The 22281-nt window shown below is 38.8% G+C and overlaps 1 protein-coding gene across 1 annotated transcript; it reads right to left on the reverse strand.

The window, feature by feature from the left end:
• Positions 1–396: 396 nt before the first annotated feature.
• Positions 397–21872, reverse strand: LOC118803432 (macrophage mannose receptor 1-like). The gene is made up of 11 exons (XM_036563918.1): positions 21848–21872; positions 13088–13477; positions 12250–12606; positions 9636–10010; positions 9160–9543; positions 8685–9062; positions 8226–8573; positions 7602–7967; positions 2738–3112; positions 2171–2253; positions 397–477 (listed from the first exon to the last, which is right to left on the reverse strand). Exons 1-11 carry the CDS (start codon positions 21870–21872, stop codon positions 397–399), a joined length of 3162 nt encoding a protein of 1053 aa, XP_036419811.1.
• Between the last annotated feature and the right edge of the window lie 409 nt (positions 21873–22281).

A 22281-nucleotide genomic window follows, 5' to 3' on the forward strand; every position in this document is an offset into this window, starting at 1 on the left:
AGTGATTTTCATATTTAATATGACATCCAGAAATCAATAGAGCACCACTGAAAGCTTTAAAAACTTAAGCTAAAACATTGAGTCAATCCTGTGATCCAAACACAGCTGTTCTTTTTTCTCTAGTTCTCTCTAGTTCTCTCTGAATTTTAGAGCAGTTTCCTAGTTAGCTGCAGGGAAATAGTTAAAGATTAATAAAAAGTCTAAATACAATAAAGTAAAATAAGTAAAAAAGAAATTAAAGAAATCAAACACAAAACCCCAAAAGACAGATATCAGTTTGATTAGCTTTCATATGTGGTATATACAATCTAAATGGAATACAGTATATAATCATTTCCACAATTATTTCCCCATTTATTATAAAGTATTGGTGAATATAAAAGATTTTGGCCTCTCTCATGGACTGGTCTTTCTGATTTTTTTCACTTTTACAGTGAAGTTGCTGGGAAATCCCAATGTACTGAATTCATGTTGAAGCTGGAAAAGAAAATCTTAAAACACTCATATTAACACAAACAGATGTGTTATGTCTCACTGTGTTAGCCACAGTGATGTAGTAGCAATAGAGATTGAATGAAGCATTAATTACAGCATATAGCTATTACATTTTTTATAAATAAGAAAAAAAAAAACTGATTATAGGTCCTTAATTTTATTTTTTGTGTGTTTCTAGTTCAGTAGTTAGGGTTCTGCTCAAGAAATGAACTATTTTTTAGGACATCCCATTATCAGAATAATAGTAGCGCACTGGAACTTTCATTCTCTGAAAATTGTCCCAATACACCACTGAAAACAGTCGTTCACTATGCTCCCCGTACAGCCCAACTTTTGGAAAGTTATAAAGTGGGAGAATAATGCCGTACTTTATTTCACCTGCCTCTGAGAAAACACTCAGAAAAGTTTTAGTTAAATCTTTAGTGGAAAAGTCACTGTAAAACTTAAGCTATTAGCCTTGTTTTAGCTACAGCTGGCATGAAATGCTTACATTACATAACATAAATGTAACAAAACATACAGCACCATACAGGAGCACTAGCAGATATTAGCATTATTCTATTGGTGTTAATTGAATGAAGAAAAGCTACTTAAGAAGTGAGATAATTGCATTAAAATTTGCTATATGTGCTTGGGCCAGGCACCCAAGCCCCAAGAGAGGTGATGTGAGGATGGCGCCCAAGGCCCAGATGCTGGTGAGAGGCAGCATGAGGACTGTGTTCAGCACCAGAGCTGAGCAGGTGAAAAGCTAACTCTGGGAGAAAGACTGAAAAGTCAGCATACTGAGTAATAGTCCACTAAAATATGGTGGATTTTTGGTTTGTTAAAGTTAAAAGCTTTCTGCAACTGTCACACCCGCCTCTGCATCCTACCTCCTTTCAGGGTAGAACACGGCATGCTACAGTGACTGGCTCTTGGCTGTTTCTGGGTCTCAGTGTCAACAAAATAAAAAGGTTCATGAAACAACTGGAATATCCAAGCCCACAGATGACAATATGACTAAAGACAACATAATGGTGCAGCTGCCTATTCAGTGTTGTTGATAGCACTGTCTGTGTATCACATTTTAGAAGGCAGTGTCTCAATATTCTTGGTATCAGGGACCTAGTTAGTACCTGACATCATATTCACTATGTATTGATTCACTACATACACTGTAAAAATGCCTCATCAGATCTACTTAAAAATTACTTCATGTAGTAACAAGTAAATTAACTACGTTTGTTCAACCTAAATAAATACTTTCAATGAACGATTCTTTAAAACAATGTATTTTTTTGAGTTGAATAAACTAGTTCAATTGCTTGTTACCACATGACATAGTTTTTTTTTTTTTTTAAGTAGATCTGACAAGCCACTTTTTACAGTGTACGCAGGGTAGTTTTATCCAATGCTCTCAAACTCTGTGACATCAGGTAGGTGTCTTCAGATTAGATGGAGACTGTGAGGTAAAATACGTTACACTGTCAAAAGTGGCTCATCAGATGTACTTAAAAAATTACTTCATGTGGGAACAAGTGAGTTAACTAGTTTTATTCAACCTAAATAAATACTTTGAATGAATGATTCTTTCAATCAAAGTCAATTTTTGAGCTAGTTTATTTACTTGTTACCACATGAAGTATTTTTTTTTTTTTAAGTAGATCTGACGAGCCACTTTTTACAGTGCACTCACCTGCACTAGCAGCAAGTCCTCAATCTGAGATTGTGCCAGATTGCCTGCAGCTTTGACTTTCATTCGCAGTCCCACCACAGGACCTGAGGGAACAGTAGTGTCTCAGTACAATTCATGCACATCTACTTTTGGAAATACCTTGTCACTGTTGATCATTCAGTGGTGTTAAAATGAATATTTTGTCTGCCTAATATTATATAACCTGTAAAATTAAAATCTCACAGCATTTAAAAGGTACATTTCTTACCTGGAGCTTGTTGTGGAAGAGCGGCCACTACCAAAATACCAAAGACAAATGGAAGACACAATTACAATTCTAGCTGTCTTTAAGAACATGTGTACACACACACACACACACACACACACATTTTGTTGATTTTCTAAGTAAATAGAAGTTAATGTATCTGCTACAGAGAACACAATTTGGTGTCATGTTCAATGTTTACGGCACATTTTTGTTATATTTAATAATTTTAAGTAGATCATTCTCTGTAGAGGTGAACTTCCTTTCACTTAAAAACTCAACAAATGCTGTAATTTGAACAAGAATATTTAAACGAGGCTCACCACTGTGGCAGATGAAAGGGAACCTGACTAAGCATTTTTCATCGGTCCACTGGGCTGAATGTTGTAGATCCACAGCTGTACAGTGCTGATCTCTAAAATGTCCATATTCCATTGAATACATACCATTATCAGGCTCTGAATGTGCTGATCCAACATGTGGTCTCCAATATAAGAAAGAAGAATTGCTCTGATCTGACCACAGTCGGTTTCTATACAGACCGATCCATACTTTCTGTCCATTTGAGACTTTCAGGATTTCCTGTAGCTCTGTCTCATTCCTCACACTGGCCAGATCAGTGTAATCTGTTCTACAGAAGATCTGAGCCTCTGACCAAGTCTTTTCTTCAGAGGTATAAACATATGTGTTGTTCTTACCTAAGGGTGGGACGTTTTAAGAACATTTGAGACCAAGTAGTGGTACATTTATGGATGTAATTATGTGCCAAAACTTTTAAAACATAAAACAAATCACAATATGAAGTGTCTAAATGTAAACAATAAAAATTACTATTAGTAAAAGGTTTGAAAAATTTTAGAATTATTTATGCTATGGAATTGTCATCAGTTCAGGGCCAAACAGCTGGAAATCATGAACGCTTTTCTAATTTCCACAAAACTTCATAGACTCAAACAACACAAGACTGTAGGAGTGCAATGAGAGCTATATAACCGTATCTCAAAAGAGACAGTCATATATAGCTCAAATTGTGCATGTTACCTGTGTAACAATAGCAGCTTGATGTCTTAAAACATATCTGACATCCACCAGTCAGTTTTCAGTAGGCATAAGACAGGGTTAAAATCAGTAACAAGGCATGCAACTTCAATGAAATGCCTAGCTATGTATATTAGCAAATTATATCAAATCATTCAAGTCTGACAAATAAACATCTTTGCAATTCCAAAATATGTCAGAAATTGCGTCATGTCTTATATGTCGATTTTTTGTAGCATATTTATTGTATATTATATAAATATCAAAAGGTCAATATGCATAAACTTTAGTGTGTATCATATCATAAGACCCCAGCTGCATAATTAAGACAGATGGAGACTCTTTGATTAACTCTGGCTGCTTATTATTTATCTTCTATGTGTGAAAAATTACCAAACTGGTGTAATAAGCCTCATTGTTCTGATTCATGCTTAGGTCCCTGAATTGTTTATACATATTATTACTAATAATTATTATTACTATTAATGCTAGTCAAACAGAGACTTTGTTTACTTCTTTTCACATAGAAAATCAACAAAATATTTAATTTGGCCAGAGGTGCCCAAACATTTGCATACAACTGTGTATTATCCCTTTTGCTGTCTATTGTCATTTGAATGAAACAGGGGAGATGGACACAATAGTTATAGACTACACTTGACATGTTCCACCACGTTAGGGGACTTCCCATGATTCACAGGGTGGGTGTGGCTCACATGTCTTAACAGCAAGTAGGCATTTAAATGTAGTATTGCATCATGTTGTGTCTAAAAGTCTTCAGGAAGTCTATGCTAGAAACGTTAACTGAATGCACAGAGTCAAAATGTTACTAAACCATGGACCTTTCAGAATATAAAATAAAAAGAATCCATCAGGATCCCCACTCTACTATTTATTGCCAACAAATAAATCCACTTCATTAGGATATTTCAGGTACATATTTCACGGTTGTGTACATTAAAAATAAATAAATAAATAAATAAATAAATAAATAAATATATATTTATGTTGTTCCTTTCTGTTAACATTCATCCTGATAGATACTGAAAGTTTTCCCTCATCCATTTTAATGTGAAATGGCAGAGTGATGTAACACCTCAAAAATTAGAAATTGAGCATTGAAGTCTCCCAGTAAGACTATGGAGTCTGTAGGCAGGACCCTTTCCAGAACCCTGCCCACTTGCTCCAAGAAGGCCGAATACTCCGACCTGCTGTTTGGTGCATAAGCACACACAACAGTCAGAGTTTTCCTCTCTGCGATTTTAATTTGCATTTCGTCCACCGGGACAAACTCCAACTGCACGGCTGCCAGCCGGGGTCTCGTGAGTATCCCCACACCCGCCTGGCGCCTCTCACCCTGTGCAACCCCAGAGTAGGAGAGGGACCAAGCCCTATCAAGGAGTTTGGTTCCAGAGCCGACACTGTGGGTGGAGGTTAGCCCAACTATATCTAGTTGGTACCTCTCAACCTCCCGCACAAGCTCCGGCTCTTCCCCCCCAGTGAGGTTACATTCCACATACCAAGAGCCAGTTTCTGCCGCAGGGGCCTAGGCCACCAGGAGCCCCACTGCCTATACGGCACTGCACCGCTCCCCCATGCTGGACCTTGCGGGTGGTGGGCCTACATGGCCTCTCCATGTTGCCTCTTTGGGCTAAACCCAACCGGGTTACGTGGGCTGCCCGGCCACCAGGCGCTCGCCGGGGGACACTACCCCCAGGCCTTGGACTTCTGTGCCAGGCATGGATTGTCCATAACGAACACCAAGTTCGAACACAAGGATGTTCATAAGTGTACATGGTACCAGAGCTCTTTGGGTCATAGGTCAATGATCGACTTTGTTGTCATTTCATCTGACTTGGGACCATATGTTCTGGACACTCGGGTGAAGAGAAGTGCTGAGCTGGCAACTGATCACCATTTGGTGGTGAGTTGGAGCAGATGGCAGGGAAGACCGATGGTCAGACCCAGTAGGCCCAAGAGAATAGTGAGGGTGTGCTGGGAACGTCTGTCGGAGCCCCCTGTTCGGAAAGATTTTAACTCCCACCTCCGGGAGAGCTTTTCTCATGTCCCGGAGGAGGTAGGGGACATGGAGTCTGAAAGGACCCTGTTCAAAGCCTCCATTGTGGAAGCTGCCAGATGTAGCTGTGGCCAAAAGCTTGTTGGTGCCTTTCAGGGCAGTAACCCAAGAACCCCCTGGTGGACACCAGGGGTGAGGGAGGCCGTCAAGCTGAAGAAAGAGTACTTTAGGGACTGGATGGCCCGAAGGACTCCCAACTCAGCAGATAGGTACCAACAGGCAAAAAAGGTGGCAGCCGCAATGGTGGCAGAAGCAAAATCCAGGGCATGGGAGGAGTTTGGAGAAGCCATGGAAAAAGACTTTCGGTCGGCCTTAAAGAGGTTCTGGATGACTGTCCAGTGACTCAGGAGCGGTCGGGGTGGCTGCACCCAAGATGTATTTGGCAGGGGTGGGGAAGCTCTGACTTCAAATGAGGATATTGTCGATCGGTGGAAGGAGCACTTTGAGGAACTCCTTAATCTGGGAGACATGCCTCCCTCACGGGAGTCAGGGCCAGAGGCTTCTGGCGTGACAAGCTCCATTTCCCTGGTAAAGGTCACTGAGGTAGTTGGCATGGAAATTTGCCAACCCTGTCTACATGTGTTTTGTGGATTTGGAGAAGGCATATGACCGTGTTCCCCGAGATATCTTGTGGGAGGTCCTCCAGGAGTATGGGGTGCCGGGGCTGCTACTCCGGGCCATTCAACCTCTGTTTGTGCCCTGTCTCCACTCCTGTTCGTGATATTCATGGACAGGGTGTCAAGGCATCACTGTGGTCAGGAGGGCATTATGTGTGGAGGCCGGAGGGCGGCGTCTCTGCAATTTGCAGACAATGTTGTTCTTTTGGCTTGGTCACATCAATGCCTCCAGCGCACACTGGAGCAGCTTGCAACCTCCAAATCTGAGTCCATGGTCTTAACCCGGAAAAGGATGGTATGCCCACTCCAGGTAAGGAGTGGGCATAACATCACCTATGGTCATGAGCTAAGGGGAAAGGACTTGCCCCAGGTGGAGGAGTTTAAGTATCTCGGGGTCTTGTTCACAAGTGATGGGAAGAGGGATCGTGAGATCGACCGCAGGCTGGGACAGGCGGCAGCAGTAATGTCGTCGCTGTACCGGACTGTAGTAGTGAAGAGGGAGCTGAGCCGCAAGGCTCTCTGTTTACCAGTCGGTCTACATCCCGACCCTCACCTATGGTCATGAGCTATGGGTAATGACCAAAAGAATGAGATTGTGAATACAAGTGGCAGAAATGAGCTTTCTTCGCAGGGTGGCAGGCTACACTGTGTTTGATAGGGTGAGGAGCTCAGCCATCCGGGAGGAGCTCGGAGTAGAGCCGTTACTCCTCCACATTGAGAGGAGCCAGCGGAGGTGGTTCGGGCATCTGATCCGGATGCCCCCTGGACGCCTCCCAGTCGGGGTGTACCAGGCATGGCCTCCCGGGACAAGACCCCGGGGTCGTCCTAGGACCCGCTGGAGGGATTATATCTCCAGGTTGGCCTGGGAGCGGCTTGGGGTCCCCAGGAATGAGCTGGAGGAAGTTGCGGGGGACAGGGTCGTCTGGGATTCTCTGCTCTCCCAACTGCTACCGCGACCCTAGCTGGACTAAGCGGTTAACGATGATGATGATGATTATGGCTTGTCTCATTGCATGCATCTCACTGCCATTTGCAACTGGTGTAGACAGCTTTACTGATTCCAGTGGGAGCATGTTGGTTTTGTTGGTGCTCTCTTGCTGTTAGGACAAGATGTGAGGGGTCAGAAGACCTCAGTCTTTATGTACATACAGTGGTTATGCACTTACAGTGGTGAAAAGCCCAATACTGCTATTAGTATGTTGCCATCATGGTGCTGCATAGGCCTCATGTATCATTAAAAAAAAAAAAAAAATCATTGAAAAAAGGTAGCCAGGTAGGGGCCCTACAAATATCTGTGCCCATGGGGCAATAACTTAATGATCTGGGCCTGGGCATGACCCCTGTAACTACTTCTTTTACAATGTTAATTTTGTCATCATACACTTCCCCTGAAACAATGCAGTCATTTGTAAGAAGCTGTTCATTGTGAAAAAATGAATCTTAAACGGCCCTTACCGTTATAGCACACAAATCCAAATTTGTAGAAACAGGGAATATCAAACCACCCTCCTGTTCCAGACATGTATACGCACAACTCTTTTCCCTCGTAGTTGTCAGGTTCACGAAACCATCCTCTGTAATCTCTCTCTCCCTCCATGTAGAAACTATCATTATCCAGAGACCACCTCCAGCTGTCCAGATCATCATACAGTCCAATCCAGGCTAAACCAGAGTAGCTGCCATTTACTGTGTTAATGAGCATATCCATTTCCTCCATGTTTTCAATGGTGGCTAGGTCAGTGTAATGCTCTCTGCAGTAACTCTGTGCTTCAGTCCAGTTCTTACTCTCATTAACAAAGTGATACTGACGAGATGATATTGCTAAAGCAGCAGAAAGAATAAGAAAAGTCATCCTTTATCCATTGGTGCTTTGCTCATAAATAAAGGGAACACTTTATATGGATAGCCTACTATAGCAGCTTATTTTGCCTTTCACCTAACCCAGGACCAAATCCTAAAATTGTGGACAATTTGTAGATAATCAAGAGGTCATCCAAACAATGTGGGACCTAATAAAGTAATATTAGTGAGGGTATATTGTTACTATGAAAAGTTTCCACTCTACTCGACTCTACTCACCACTGTAGCAGAGAAAAGGAAAGACCTGATTGCAGTTTTCATCAGTCCATTGGCCAAAGTCATCAAATGACACAGCTGTACAGTATTCATTCTCCCCAGCATTATCTGGTTGTCCTGGTTTCCAGTTGCCGAAAGAAGAGTTGCTCCTATCTGACCAAGACCTGGTCCTGTACAGGCCGATCCAAAAACGTGAATTATAATACTTAAGTAATGATTTTATCTCCTGGTTCTCAGTGTCGTTCCTCACACTGACCAGGTCTGTGTGATTGTCTCTGCAGTAAGTCTGAGCTTCAGTCCAGGTCAGGTACTCAGAAGGCACAACATATCTTTCACTGGCACCCTCCCTCCCTAAAATGAAAAAGATTGCAATATTAAACATTTTTGAAGGAAAAGTTACTTTAGTCATTTGTTTCTAAGCTGTAGTATTTGTCCTTAAATTGATACCAAGGCTTTGCTCACCATTATAGCAAATGAATCTTAAGTTAGAGTTGCAAGGGTACTCATACCATGTGCCATCCAAATCTGAAAAGTACACACATAGCCTGTTTCCACCTGGGTTCTTAGGTTTCATTATGAACCAGTTTCTAAAGTTCCTCTCATTCTCCTTGTAGAAACCATCTTCATCCAGAGACCATCTCCAGCTGTTCAGGTCATCATACAGTCCGATCCAGGCTAAACCAGAGTAACTACTACCTACTGTCATAATGACCCTGTTTACCTCCTCCACATTATCAAAGGTGGCCAGGTCAGTGTAATTCTCTCTGCAGTACCTCTGTGCTGCTGCCCAGGTCTTTGGCTCATTAATAAAGTGATACTGATGAGGGACACATGAGGATCCTGCGCAGGACTCTATATGTTTAAAGAAAAGGAGAATGTATCACTTCTGAATTTGGAAGCAGCAATTCTGTTGTTCTGTTGGAAAAATTAAACTGACGAGAGAAGAACTCACTGTTGTAGCACACAAAAGGCAGTGTGGCTAAGCAGTTTTCATCAGTCCACTGGCCTGAATCGCTGAATGATATAGCGGTACAGTGCTGATTACAGTATGCTCCCATAACAGTCAAACCATTGTCAGGTTCTTCAGGCACATCATAGAGGTCTGGTCTCCAGTTTTCATATGAAGAATTGTGCTGATCTGACCAGAGTCTGGTTCTATATAGACCAATCCATACCTCAGAGCCACCTGCAATATTGGCAATTCTCTGATTTTCTGTCATGTTCCTCACACTGGCCAGGTCTGTGTGATTATTTCTGCAGTAATGCTGGGCATCTGGCCAAGACATTTGCTTGTGAATCATGATGTAACTTTTAGTCTTTCCTAAAAAAAATATCAGTGATATGATCAACGTCTAAAGAATAGGGAAATAAAAAAAAAAAAAAAAATACATTAATGTTAATAAAAAATCTTACCATCATAGCAAATAAACTTATAATTTGAGATACATAGCATGTCAAACCACGTCCCAGAAAAACTCATACAAGCACACAGCTCATTTCCATCATTGTTGTCAGGCTGCTGGTACCACCCTCTGTAATCTCTCTCTCCCTCCTTGTAGAAACTATCATTATCCAGAGACCATCTCCAGCCATCCAGATCATCATACAGTCCAATCCAGGCTAAACCAGAGTAGCTGCCATTTACTGTGTTAATGAGCATGTTCATTTCCTCCATGTTATCTATGGTGGCCAGGTCAGTGTAATACTCTCTGCAGTAACTCTGTGCCTCAGTCCAGTTCTTACTCTCATTAACAAAGTGATACTGACGAACAGATGTGGGTGATGTTGCTAGAGAAATACAAATCACGTGATGAGAATGATGTTTGGTGACACTTTATTTTGAGTGATTCTTTAAATGAAACCAACACTTAAGTAAGTAAATGCAGTATAAGCAAACTAAAACCTTTATTGAACAAAATCCCATATGTTAAAATTCTTGGCACCCTTGCATTTAGTATTTATGTCTTCTCCTGTATTACTTGACAAGATTGGAAAATACAAAGCAAGCAATCAGAGACCACTCCACAATGCAGAATCATCAATACTGGAAGATCCAACCATGACCCAGTTTTAGCATTTTGGCAGAGGCAGCTAGATTTTCTTTTAGAATCTACTGTCACTTCATGTAGCTCATGGCCATATCTTATCAAATTTCCCAGGGCCTCTGGAGAATGAGGTGGCATGTAATTTTGTAAAAGTTTTTTCTTTCTATTATATTATTAGTATGAGATTGAATTCATTAATCACACATTTTTTCATGACCATTTTTACCCATCTATGCCTCTATGCCAATACGCTAAAGGCAGAGCCATCCCGACGCATAAGCAAACTAAGCAGCCACCAGAGGGTCCCCAGGAGTGATTGAATTTCCCACAAGAGAGCATGTTTTGTTTTTTGTTTTTTGGTGGGGCAGGGCTATATTGTATTATGTAAATGGTATCATACAAAAATGCAATACTATGTTAAAGGGCTGGCAAGCTAGTACTATTGTTTTTTATCAAATCCCACTGCCTCTGTCAGAGCTGGTGTCACCCCTGCTGAAAAAGGACCATTAGAATCCATTAGGACTAAAACCTGTTTTGAAATGTGAATTGGCTTAATGGTTTCCAATAGAGACTGCTAGTTTCCTGTAGAACACATTCCTATTAAAAAAAACATCAGATGAATTTAGAACCAGCCATTGGTCACCTGTTGAACCATTACAGTTCTTTACACTGTGATATCAACCCATTAAAAAAGCCAAAGCACATAACAAAACCATCAGGAACCAGCAGAAATACTTAATAGGGACTACAGTGTAACGGATGCAAGCACACTCAGTCAGATATTTGATGGAAGAGGTAGCTGCATAAAAAAAAACAGTGTCAGAAAAAAGGACATCATTCTTGTGCAGAGAAATAAAAGAAGAAGAAACTAGAGGAAGAGAAAGAAAACAAGATACATTTATGTTTGCATGACAAATTATAGTATCTTACCATGTATCCCACAAGCCTTCAATTCAGTCAAGGTATGTCAAGCAAACATTAGCTAGCTGGCTATCATTTCAATCTAATATTAGCCAACACAAGACAACAGTAGCTAGATTCCCTCTGTTAAAACTGAACTTTCTCTTGCTATTATACATATTGCCAGGTGGATGTAAGATGTCAAGTCTGTTTAGATTATGTTTAATCAAGCATGAACTTTCCTATATGCTGGCTACGCTATGTTGTAAGCTAACATTAGCTAGCTAGTTAGGTACAAACATAGCATATCTTGTCTCAGAAAAGTTGATTGTTGGCATTGTAATAGATGATATCATATTATTCAGCTAGTTATAGATTAAAGGTTTCTGTGTAAAAATAACTTGCTGCTGGGTATATAATTTCTGTAATGAAAATTAGCTTCTGTTCCATACACTTGGTACTGATAACAGCCTAAAATTATTTACATTACCATTTTTTTTAGATCATTATGCCTCAATGAGCTAGTTAAAGATATAGAGTTTTTGTTGTAGGCTTATAAATGGCTTGCTGAGTACAATAATTTAGGATGGGAAAATAAATTCTTTAGTTTGGGAAAATAAATAAATTCTAATAAATAAAAAAATAAACAACTATGTACTCATACTACATGAAATTTCCCCAGAAGTGCTGTTTAAGTATTTTGGCGCTGGAGCGAATTAACACCAGACCACTCTTGTGAGTTTGCTACCTTTTAAGATTAAAAACCATTGAAGGGTAAAAACATGCCAGGTTGACATTGATATGATGGAAGCAACACAACTGCAGCTAATAACTTTGATAATGTGTGTGTTAGATTTACAGTGTGTGAATGATCAAGCATTGACAATAGTCAATAGGATTGGCAGTGTTGAGGCAGAGGAGGCCCTCAAATCAAATTCTGCTTGGGGCCCCATGAAGGCTTGGGCCAGCTTTGACCAAGAGTGCCAGTAATTATGGAGCTGACCTTATTTGCATAAGCATCATTTTTACCCATTAAGAAATACTGTCAGGTCTAACATAATAAGGTAAAATTGTCCACTCACCATTGTAGCAGAAAAATGGCATAGTAAGAATGCAGTTTTCAGTGGTCCATTGGCCAAAGTCATCAAATGACACAGCTATACAGTATTCCCTCTGTCCAAGGTTATCTGGTTGCCCTGGTTTCCAGTTGCTGAAAGAAGAGTTGCTTTTATCTGACCAAGACCTGGTTCTATACAGGCCGATCCATGCGGTCATGATATAACGGGTTAATGATTTTAATAAGATGATGATTTCCTGGTGCTCAGTCTCGTTCCTTATACTGACGAGGTCTGTGTAATGTTCTCTGCAGTATGTCTGAGCTTCAGTCCAGTTCATTTGTGAATAAATCACAACATATCTTTCACTGGCATTTTCACGTCCTAAGAAAAACAAATGCAACAAATACAAAAATGCCTAATAAATCTCTCAGACTGCCAGATGGTGAAGCATGATTAATCACTGCAGAGAATGCATCCCTACTACTCTGATGTCTAATGGTAACATGAATTAGACCACTCTAGCTGACACTTCACATTATACATACTGATCTTATGCTTAGGCTTCGCCACTTGTCTGTCCTTTTCTGTAAGCTTGTGTGGCCCATTGCCTTATGGCCGAATTGTTGTCGTTCCTAGACATTTGATCTTCACAACAACAGCACTTGCATTTGACCTGGTCATAGGTGGCAGGGCAGACATTAGATGAACTGCCATTGTTTTTCTATGGAGATTATACATATTTTTGCATGATTTTATATGTCTGTTAGCAACAAGTGTGGCTGAAATTGCCAAACCCACTAATTAGAAGGGATTTCCATAAACTTTTGGCCATGTAGTCTATATGTGATATAGTTTTGCTTACCATCATAACATATAGGTAGCAGTGCTGAAAAGCATGGTTCTTCATTCCATGTCATATCATAGGTTGTAATAGAGGTACAGAAGCTGTTCCCGTACCAGTTTACAGGTTTCTGTATGTGCCAGTTTCTGAACTTTCTCTCATCCCCCTTGTAGAAGTCATCATCCTCCAGAGACCATTTCCAGCTGTTCAGATCGTCATACAGGCCAATCCACGTTGGGACACTCTTCCTGATGTCTACTAAGCTAATAAGCTGCAGCGCTTCTTCAACGCTATCAATGCTTGCTAAGTCGACATAATGCTCTCTGCAGTAACTCTGTGCTTCATACCAGGTCTTGCTCTCATTCACAAAGTGATACTGACGAGGAAGACAAACTCCAAGGGTGCAAAACCCTGTTAAAGACACAAAGTCACTTTTGCATCTTGAACATGTTAAAGGTACAGTACACAATTTCAATACAATGAATTTTTTGTCAAATTCAGCAAATAACTCTTCACGATCCACTAGCTGTCCGTTCTGTGTGTGCGCTGGAAAAAAATCCAGTGTTTGTACATAGCTTTGGCTCTGTAAATGGGAAACAATGTGGCTTGGGCCGAGCCACACAACACTATTCCAATCAGCAACAGGGGGAATGTGTGCTTGTGCACATGACAGGGAGAAGGAGATGGGCTACGTCCTGAACTCACCACATTGTCAAGAAGGAGAGATGGCTGAGAAACAGCAAAAGAGTACAAAATCTGAAGAACAAAGAATATGAAAGAAGTTCTTAGATCAGGCAAGGGTGTTTCAACGGTGGAGAGACCCTGAGAGTTGACGGTGAGGTGTTTCAACAGTGAAGACACCTCAGAGGGTTTATGAGGCTGAAGTTGGCTTCCTATTCATATTTTTCCTTCCACCTTAAATGGTGCAGCAGTTATAGCCCAGAATGGAACTGCTGCAAAATGTAAGGTGGAATGGGAAAATTCCAACAAGGAAGACTTCAGCTTCATTGAAAGTTGGAAGGCATGAAAAGGGATAAGAAGGTTGCTCTGCTTCTGCTTGACAGGTGAGTAACATTCATTTATTTTTGCAGTTTCACAGAACCAAAAGGTCAGTACTGTTTTGTCCCATTTACTAGTGTTTGTGATAGCAACTGGTTAGCTTTGCAGCAGCAATTGTAGCCACAGTTAGCTAACCCACAACCTAGCTAGCGTTAGTTACATTATTTATTGTGTTATTGTTCACTCTAACAGTATATAATGATATTCGTCCGTACAACATTTGTGGAGAGATTTATTGCCACAAATATCTAAAAGTTCGCTAGCCCAGTGTCATTCGCCTTGGCAATACACATCCAGGAATTCGAGGGGCGGAGCTTCTGAAGCAGACCTGGATGGAGAGGAGTATTTGTTGTGCTGTTGAGCTCAAATTTTAAGAATCCTGTACTGCACCTTTAATGCATAGTGTTAATTTAGCAATCCAATAGCAGGCACATAGACCACTTTTTATATCATATAACATGCTTGACTTGTTGAGACCCTTAGTGACCACCTAGAGAAATGGAGATACATAGCATAACAGAGCATAGTTTTTAAATGTTACCAAGATTAAACATGCTTTCCTGAACAGAAGACATTTTGGTAACACTTTGTTTGAGATTCTGCTTCTTAACAATTACTAAAGTATTAGCAAGCAATTATTAATAAAACTTTCAGAAACAAGCATACTTGAAATGTCTTTATGTAATGTGTTAATCAAAGCACATAAACATAATAATTATCTGAATTCACAAAGAATAAATTCAATTGCATGAGACTTTATTTGCAAGACAGAATATTTAAAAGAAAATCAAATTATCCAAAACATTTGTTCATAAGCTTTTAATAATGTTAGTCAAGCACAACTTCATATGACATTTTTGAGTAGAAACGGCCTGAAGCTATCCGAGTCCAAGAGAGCAAAATTGGCCTTGCTCTCTCTAGGAGTATGAGTGTCTAATAGAGTGGACAGTGAGTGGACACAGTGTTTAAAAACTCCAGCAGCACTGCTGTGTCTGATCCACTCAGACCAGCGCAACACACACTAACACACCACCACCACAACACTGCAGTGTTGAGAATGATCCACCATCCAAATAATACCTGCTGTGTGGTGGTCCTGTGGGGTCCTGGCCATTAAAGAACAGGGTAAAAGGGGGCTAACAAAGTATGCAGAGAAACAGATGGACTACAGTCTGTAACTGTAGAACTACAAAGTGCACCTATATAGTAAGTGGAGCTGATAAAATGGACAATGAGTGTAGAAATAAGGATGTGCACTTAATGAAGTGGCCAGTCGGTGTGTATTTTCACTTTAAAATTGAAGATTAATAGTTATTTCTAAATAGAAACTACAGAAACCACAAATGTCTGCTGTAGCATCCATATCCCTGGGTGACGTGTGCGTGCAAAGAGGAGTCGGAATCCGGTACAGCACCTGTTGTCTAGAATGCCTGCCCATAGAAGCTGAAGTTTTGTTTATTTTTATTGTTTGTAATAGAAGCATTACGAAACACTTAGCCAATGTTAAACTAAACAAGCAAAATTTGGACTTGACTGATCAAATGCTGATATGAGATAAGTGGAAAATTGAATACATTTCATTTTTTGCAGAACTATTCCTGAAATATTTCTGTGTACTGTCTAAACAAGGTCTCACTAAGCTGAACATTAATACTGGATTAAAAAAAAAAAAATCAATGAAATGTTACCTTAACAGTAAAAATTCTACCTGCTGAATTAGTGATTAGGAATCAGTGATTACTTGGCAGTAATAATCAAAGAATTTTGATTGCCGTTCAAACAGAAAGTGTGAAGATTTTCCACAAGGGGGAGCTATAAGCACTCAGGTGTCTTTCTTATGCATCATTGACTTAAAGGAAACAGCAGGAGGATCTTATGAATGCAGTTACAGATTGTACAGATATCATGTAAAAGGCCCCAAAGCACACTAAACATACCCTAGGTAAGAATGTGGTTTTGTTTCAGAACTACTTGTTGTCAGTAGCATTTTCACAATGATATGATTATATGAATATATTTAAGGCTTAGTTTACTTTTTTCCAGTGTGTTTTGGAATCTCTGTAAAGTGAAGCTTAGTTTGTTATTGTTCAGTTAAGTCTACTTTTTGGCCTTTAAAAAGTTATATTACTTGATTAATGGTGAAAATAATGGGGAGAATGTTTGATTTGACATAAGTGTTGGTGACAGCTGGTAGCAGGGGGCAATATGATACTTTATTGTTATCATTATAATTTACATCACAATATGTTTTTCTGAGCATATTGTGGATATCATCAGTACTTAAAGAACAATGAAACACTGAACTGCATTCATCATTACAAAGAGAGCATATTTAGATATTTAGAGGGGGCGACTGTGCCCCACGGTGCCCCCACTGTTGAAAAAGTGTCACTAAAATGCCCTCTAAAATCGTGAAATGCCCTACTGGGGATGAATACTATATCATCACACATGATGCATCAAAGCATTTTTCAGCATTGGCGGAGCCCCATGTCATGCAGTAGGTTCCTTTTTACTCTTTTTTATATGCATTGAGAAGACACAATTGATTTTAGAAGCATTAACTATTGTTGTACATGAGACATTCTACCAGAAACCTATGGTCCCACTTTCTATTAATTATCTCTAATAACTGTGTAGTTACATGAGTCACATATGCAACAACCATGTAACTAATGATGATTTAGTCAGTGTTACAGATGGATTACAGAAGTACAGCCTATGTAATTACACATATGTGTCAACTGTCAGTTTTGCCTCATGTAATTACACAAGCGTATCTTTTTGATATGCTACAGATCAGAAGTCTTTTTCAGCAGTTAAAGGAAGTATGTTTTACATAACATTACATTTATTTTACATAATTACTGTGGAATAACTGTGTTGTAACAAGGTCACCTAATTACATCACATTGTTTAATACTATTCTGTAATTACACTGTACCTACATACCAACTACACAGGAACTGTCCTGTAGTGCAGTGTTAAAGTTACACTTTAAAATAAGTGGACAGTTCCTGTGTAATTGATATGTAGGTACTGTGCAATAATGGAGTGGTAATATAGATGTTGATTTGGGGAAATGCAACATGTTTAATTAATGTCATTAAAGTCACATGTTAATATAAGTGGGCGTCTGCTGTTCTGTCACATTACAGTTGAAACTGGTTACAGTGTCATAGCACTAGCAACATAAATGCTAGCTAAATTTTAGGAAAGCTGGCAGATACAGTGTAAGTAATGCCTTAATGTAAGTTATTACATCCTTCCTTTTACTGCTGGAAAAGACTTATGAAAACTGCTGTTCCAGTCTGATTACAAATGTAAATACATGTGTTATTACCTATGTGTAATTACATGAGAGAGAATAGGCTTTTACAGCTATTAAGATACACTTGTGTACTTACATGAGGCAAAACTTAAGTTGATACATGTGTGTAATTACATAAGGAGTACTTCTGTAATCCACTGTAACAGTGACTAAATCATTAGTAGTTACAATGCTGTTGCATATGTTGTTCACATATAACTACAGAGTTATTAGAGACACTTAAAATAAAGTGCGACCAAACATACATTTCCACTTCCAAAAATCTTGGGGGGGGGTGGTTGAGTCATATGGAGGACATGTTGAACTATGAGAAACACATATGTCGTCTCAGCATGTATCAATGCTTGAATGAAATACATTTTGTTCACATTTCATTCTTGAAATGTCAGGTCCTGCCACAGACAAATTTGTACATGTTAGAATGAATTTCTAATGAATTTCTTTGACACAAATAGCATTTGCTTATTGATCAAATGTCCCTGATTGTTCCTAACATGATTTTGTAATTCCTATAAGAAATTTAAGTAAAATTTTGGTGAACTGTAGCGGATGATGAGCACAGAATAACTGCTAGACACTCATGTAATTGTATAAAACCTAGATGCAAAGGTAATGTTTTACAAAAATGTAATGGTGGATATATACCCCCACCTTTATCTGCACAGTAAAACAGATTAATTCACCAATATTTTCTTAAGTAGTCAGTTTTTATATTATAATGTCCTGTGTGACACTGCCTTTGTTTAGCCTATTAACATGCTAGCATCAAAGCTGCTGTTAGCATACAAGCAAGAAATTTCAGAAAACTTTTTAAGACATTTTTTGGATTTACAACAACTCCTTTCCTTTCTGGGATATTTTAGCATGACAGGGCCTGTTTTTGACTTGTTTTTACCATATAAAAAAGAAAGTAGTCATATATGAGTTAAGAGCTCTCAGGTTGTCAGGAAGAACGTTTTAGAAATTAGGGCCATAACAGGAAAAGGTTGCCTCACCACTTTTAAGTCGGGCAGCAAGTATGACCAACATATTTCTGTTGGCTGACCTGAGAGCTTGTGACGGAATGTACTTAATAATCAGATCACCGATTAAGGTGACGAAGGTACAGTGGAAAACAACTATGTAAACTGGAGATAAATGTAGATAAAGCTCTTTGATAGACCCAAAAAAAATAAAAAATTACAGTAATCCAGGTGTGATGACACGCAAACGTGTAGAAGATTCTCACTATCAGCTAATGAAAAAATACTGCAGACCTTGAATATATTTCTGTTTTAGCACCTCTGCCCCAGGTATACTTTTGAACTCTGCGAAATGTAGCAGGTTGGCTGTGGGCTGGAAAATTAAAACTTCCATCTCTTTACAACAGGTATCAAGCGCTTCTAACACGTGGAGAGTAATGTAGCTGCTTCCCCTGATCCTCACAATTCTTTTCCACTGTTTTGGACTAATATTGCTAAGATCAATAGATCTTTGATGGCCTCCTAAAACCTGCTCTCTCAATCCTCTACTGACCATCTTAACTAAAGCCTGTCTACCTTTTTGGTTCCTCAAAGCTTGTTAATAAATCACTGCTTCTTGGCCAGTTCCCCACTGCCAATAACTTTGTGATGTTACACCTATTCTTAAAAACCCAGCCACAATCCAACTAATTGGGATCTCCACCACCCTATTGCTAAATTTTCCATCTCTCTCCAAAACTCTGGAACGAGTTGTTGCTAATGAACTTAAGACTCAATAAGAAAGCAGTAATATTTTTGAACCTTTCCAGTCTGAATTCCCTCAGTACCACAGCAGTGAAACTTTCGTGACTAAGGTTATCAGTGATCTTCATCCACACATACTGGAGCAATTAGATCTGAGCACAGACATTGACGCTGTGTGTCATTCCAGGCATTGTTGGCTCTGCACTGCACTGGTTCACCTCTTATCTCACTCATAGCAGTTTATTTCTCTTTCTGGCTTTATTTCCATTGTTCGTCAAGTTGTCCCATAGGGTTCAGACCCTCTGATCTTCATTAGTTCCCCCTGGACAGATCATACAATGTTTTAAACTGGACTTTCAATGCTGTGTGGATGACAAACTCAGATTAAGACTGAACTCCTCCTCATTGGCTCTTAATCAACTCTCAACAAACATGGCTCTGTAACTCTCTCAGTTGATGATGTCGTAGTCTCCCCTTCTCCTCAGGTTAGAAATTTGAGTGTTATCTTTGATCCAACTCTTTCATTCAATGCCCACGTCATCTCAGTTGAATTTTCTTTTTTTTCACCTGCAGAATATAGCCAAAATTCGAGCATTCCTTTCTCAGCCTGCTGATGTATCTCTACAAACATGCTTCCATCTTTTGTCATTTGAACTGTCGTAATTCTCTACAGGCATTGGCTCTTCTTCCTTTCACAAGCTTCAGATGGTCCAGGACTGCTCATCTTCTTACTCATACTTGCTCTAATACACCTGTTCTCCATGATCTCCACTGGAGTCCTAAAAAGTACTGCATTCAAACTAGTTTTGTCTTCTTCTCTATAAACCCATTTACTTACCCATTTATGATTTACTAACCATTCTTCCATTCACACTGGATGGCTTTGGTGATCAAACCTTTGCTAGATTTGCTCCTCATCCCTGGAACTCTCTTCCTCCACAAATCTGGCAGTCTAACTCTCTTTCCATATTTAAATTTAATCTCAACACCCATCTCTTCTTTCTAGCCTACATTATGCCACCTACCTACACCAACATTCTCATTACAGCTCTACCTTATCTTCTTTTCTATTGTTTACTTCTGTATTTGTCTTCTGGTCTTCTCTGTTTTGTTAGAATGTTAGGTGTGTTTGGGTTCTTGAAAAGTGCTATATAAGTATGTATTGTTCTTCTTCTTATTATTTTCCATCTTCTTCATCTTATTATTATTATGTCCAGAAAACCTGTTAAAAATTAACTCCCAAACCTTATTGCAAAATACAATAAAATGCTGTAATTTCAGAAAATGGTGTTGTAAATTGTAAGTTACTGTAAAATTACAGTGCTTACGCACCTGGGTCATTCTACAGAAGTGTCCACATTTTTTTTATCACTCCATAGGAGTCACTGGTGTTGCCAATCCTCATTAATGTGACTCATAAGAAAGGTAACACCAGAGACATTTTTAATGAAAAATGCATTTTACAAAATGGCTGCTGCAGAGTATCAAACCACATGTTTTCAATCATAGAATATCCACAAAAATATGTAATTTAATCCATTTGTATTCTATTTTTTTCACAATTACCTCAGAATAAAGTCGGTCACACCAGTGACTTCAGCTAAGAGCTTCATATGAAATCATGAGCTAAATGAGAAAATCTCTGATAACTGAAAGACACAGTGGACTCACCATGTGCTTTTCTTCATAGACCCTCAGAAAACAGGTAAAAGGAAGTCGTGATGTTATCAGTGTGATTTTTATTTCAAAATAAGAGATTTTTTGTTACGCAGTAACACCGGTGACAACTTTCTTTATATATTTTATAATATTTGTTTGACATTTGTTTTCTTTATGTCATTTAAATCATATCTTTCATAGTCATGTATAGATTATTGCAGTTAAAATTGCAGAAAAACATGTTTTTTACCTCAAAATATGGCCTCACCCTTTACATATGACTGTGAAGATGAGCTCTTCTGTGGAATTCTATATAATTGATTTAAAAACCAGTATTGCTATATTGATGGATCAAGAGGGTGTAATTGTTAAAATAATAAATTGTAACCGTAACATGTTTTTCAAGTGTAATATATCTGTAAACACTAGGAACATCAAAATGGATGTTTCTGTAGAACGACCTACTTGCAATTTATTAAACATGACCACTGACTAGCCTGTTCAGTCATAGTGAATTCAGATGATTTTTATCTGTTCATATTCTTTACTTAAGATGTCACAAAATAACATTTCAGGTATTAATTACTATTTAACTCATTAGTTGGACCATATTAACACATCTTATGAATACATTTATACCACATTTCAAAGCTTGCTGACAAATTATGCATTCATGTTTACTAGGGCATTATTGCTTGCTGATAGTTAATTCATTGTTAAGAAGCAGACCGTAATATAAAGTATAACTTACATTTTCTTTTTCACAGACCACTGGCCATAAACAGGACAGAGAAATGATAAAATCAAATGAAATAAAGCATCATAGTTTGGGTCTTTGGAAACTTCCAGAAGACAGAATGTCAACTTTTGTTATACTGAGCAAGTTTTGAAATAGACCTGGAAAACCAGCTCTAAAACAAAAAGAAAATGAATTATTTATCTGTTTAAAGATATACATAAAATTTAGTCTCACAAGTCTGACATGCGAAAAAAGAAAACATGAGAAATAAAAAGCAGATTACTGACCTAAAAGCAGCAACAGCTGAAGCATGGTTCTGTTCAAATATAGAGAAATAATCGACGATTAACATAAAAATATAGGAAATATATGTTACATGGACATATTTAACTATACCACTAAAACTGTCTCAGTAGAGGTGATATAATTAATATCAATTTAAATATTCTTTATAAAACATTACTCTTACCTTATAGATTTGTGTCTGTCTCCACTCTTCTCCTGTCTGATATGTTTAAACATTAACAACTCTGCTGAAATAGAGCAACAGATTTCTAGAAATTCCAGTTTTACAGAAATCTGAGTTTGCATTCATAAAGCTTCTTACACTGAGAATGTTGATCTAGGATAAGATTACTTCCTTATTCATGATGGCTTTTCTGATAGGACTTCTACCTTAAGAGACTTTATAAAGACAGGCTTAGATCATACAGGTTTCAGC

Source organism: Colossoma macropomum, unplaced genomic scaffold, assembly GCF_904425465.1.
Source record: "Colossoma macropomum unplaced genomic scaffold, Colossoma_macropomum, whole genome shotgun sequence".
Taxonomy (NCBI): Eukaryota; Metazoa; Chordata; class Actinopteri; order Characiformes; family Serrasalmidae; genus Colossoma; species Colossoma macropomum.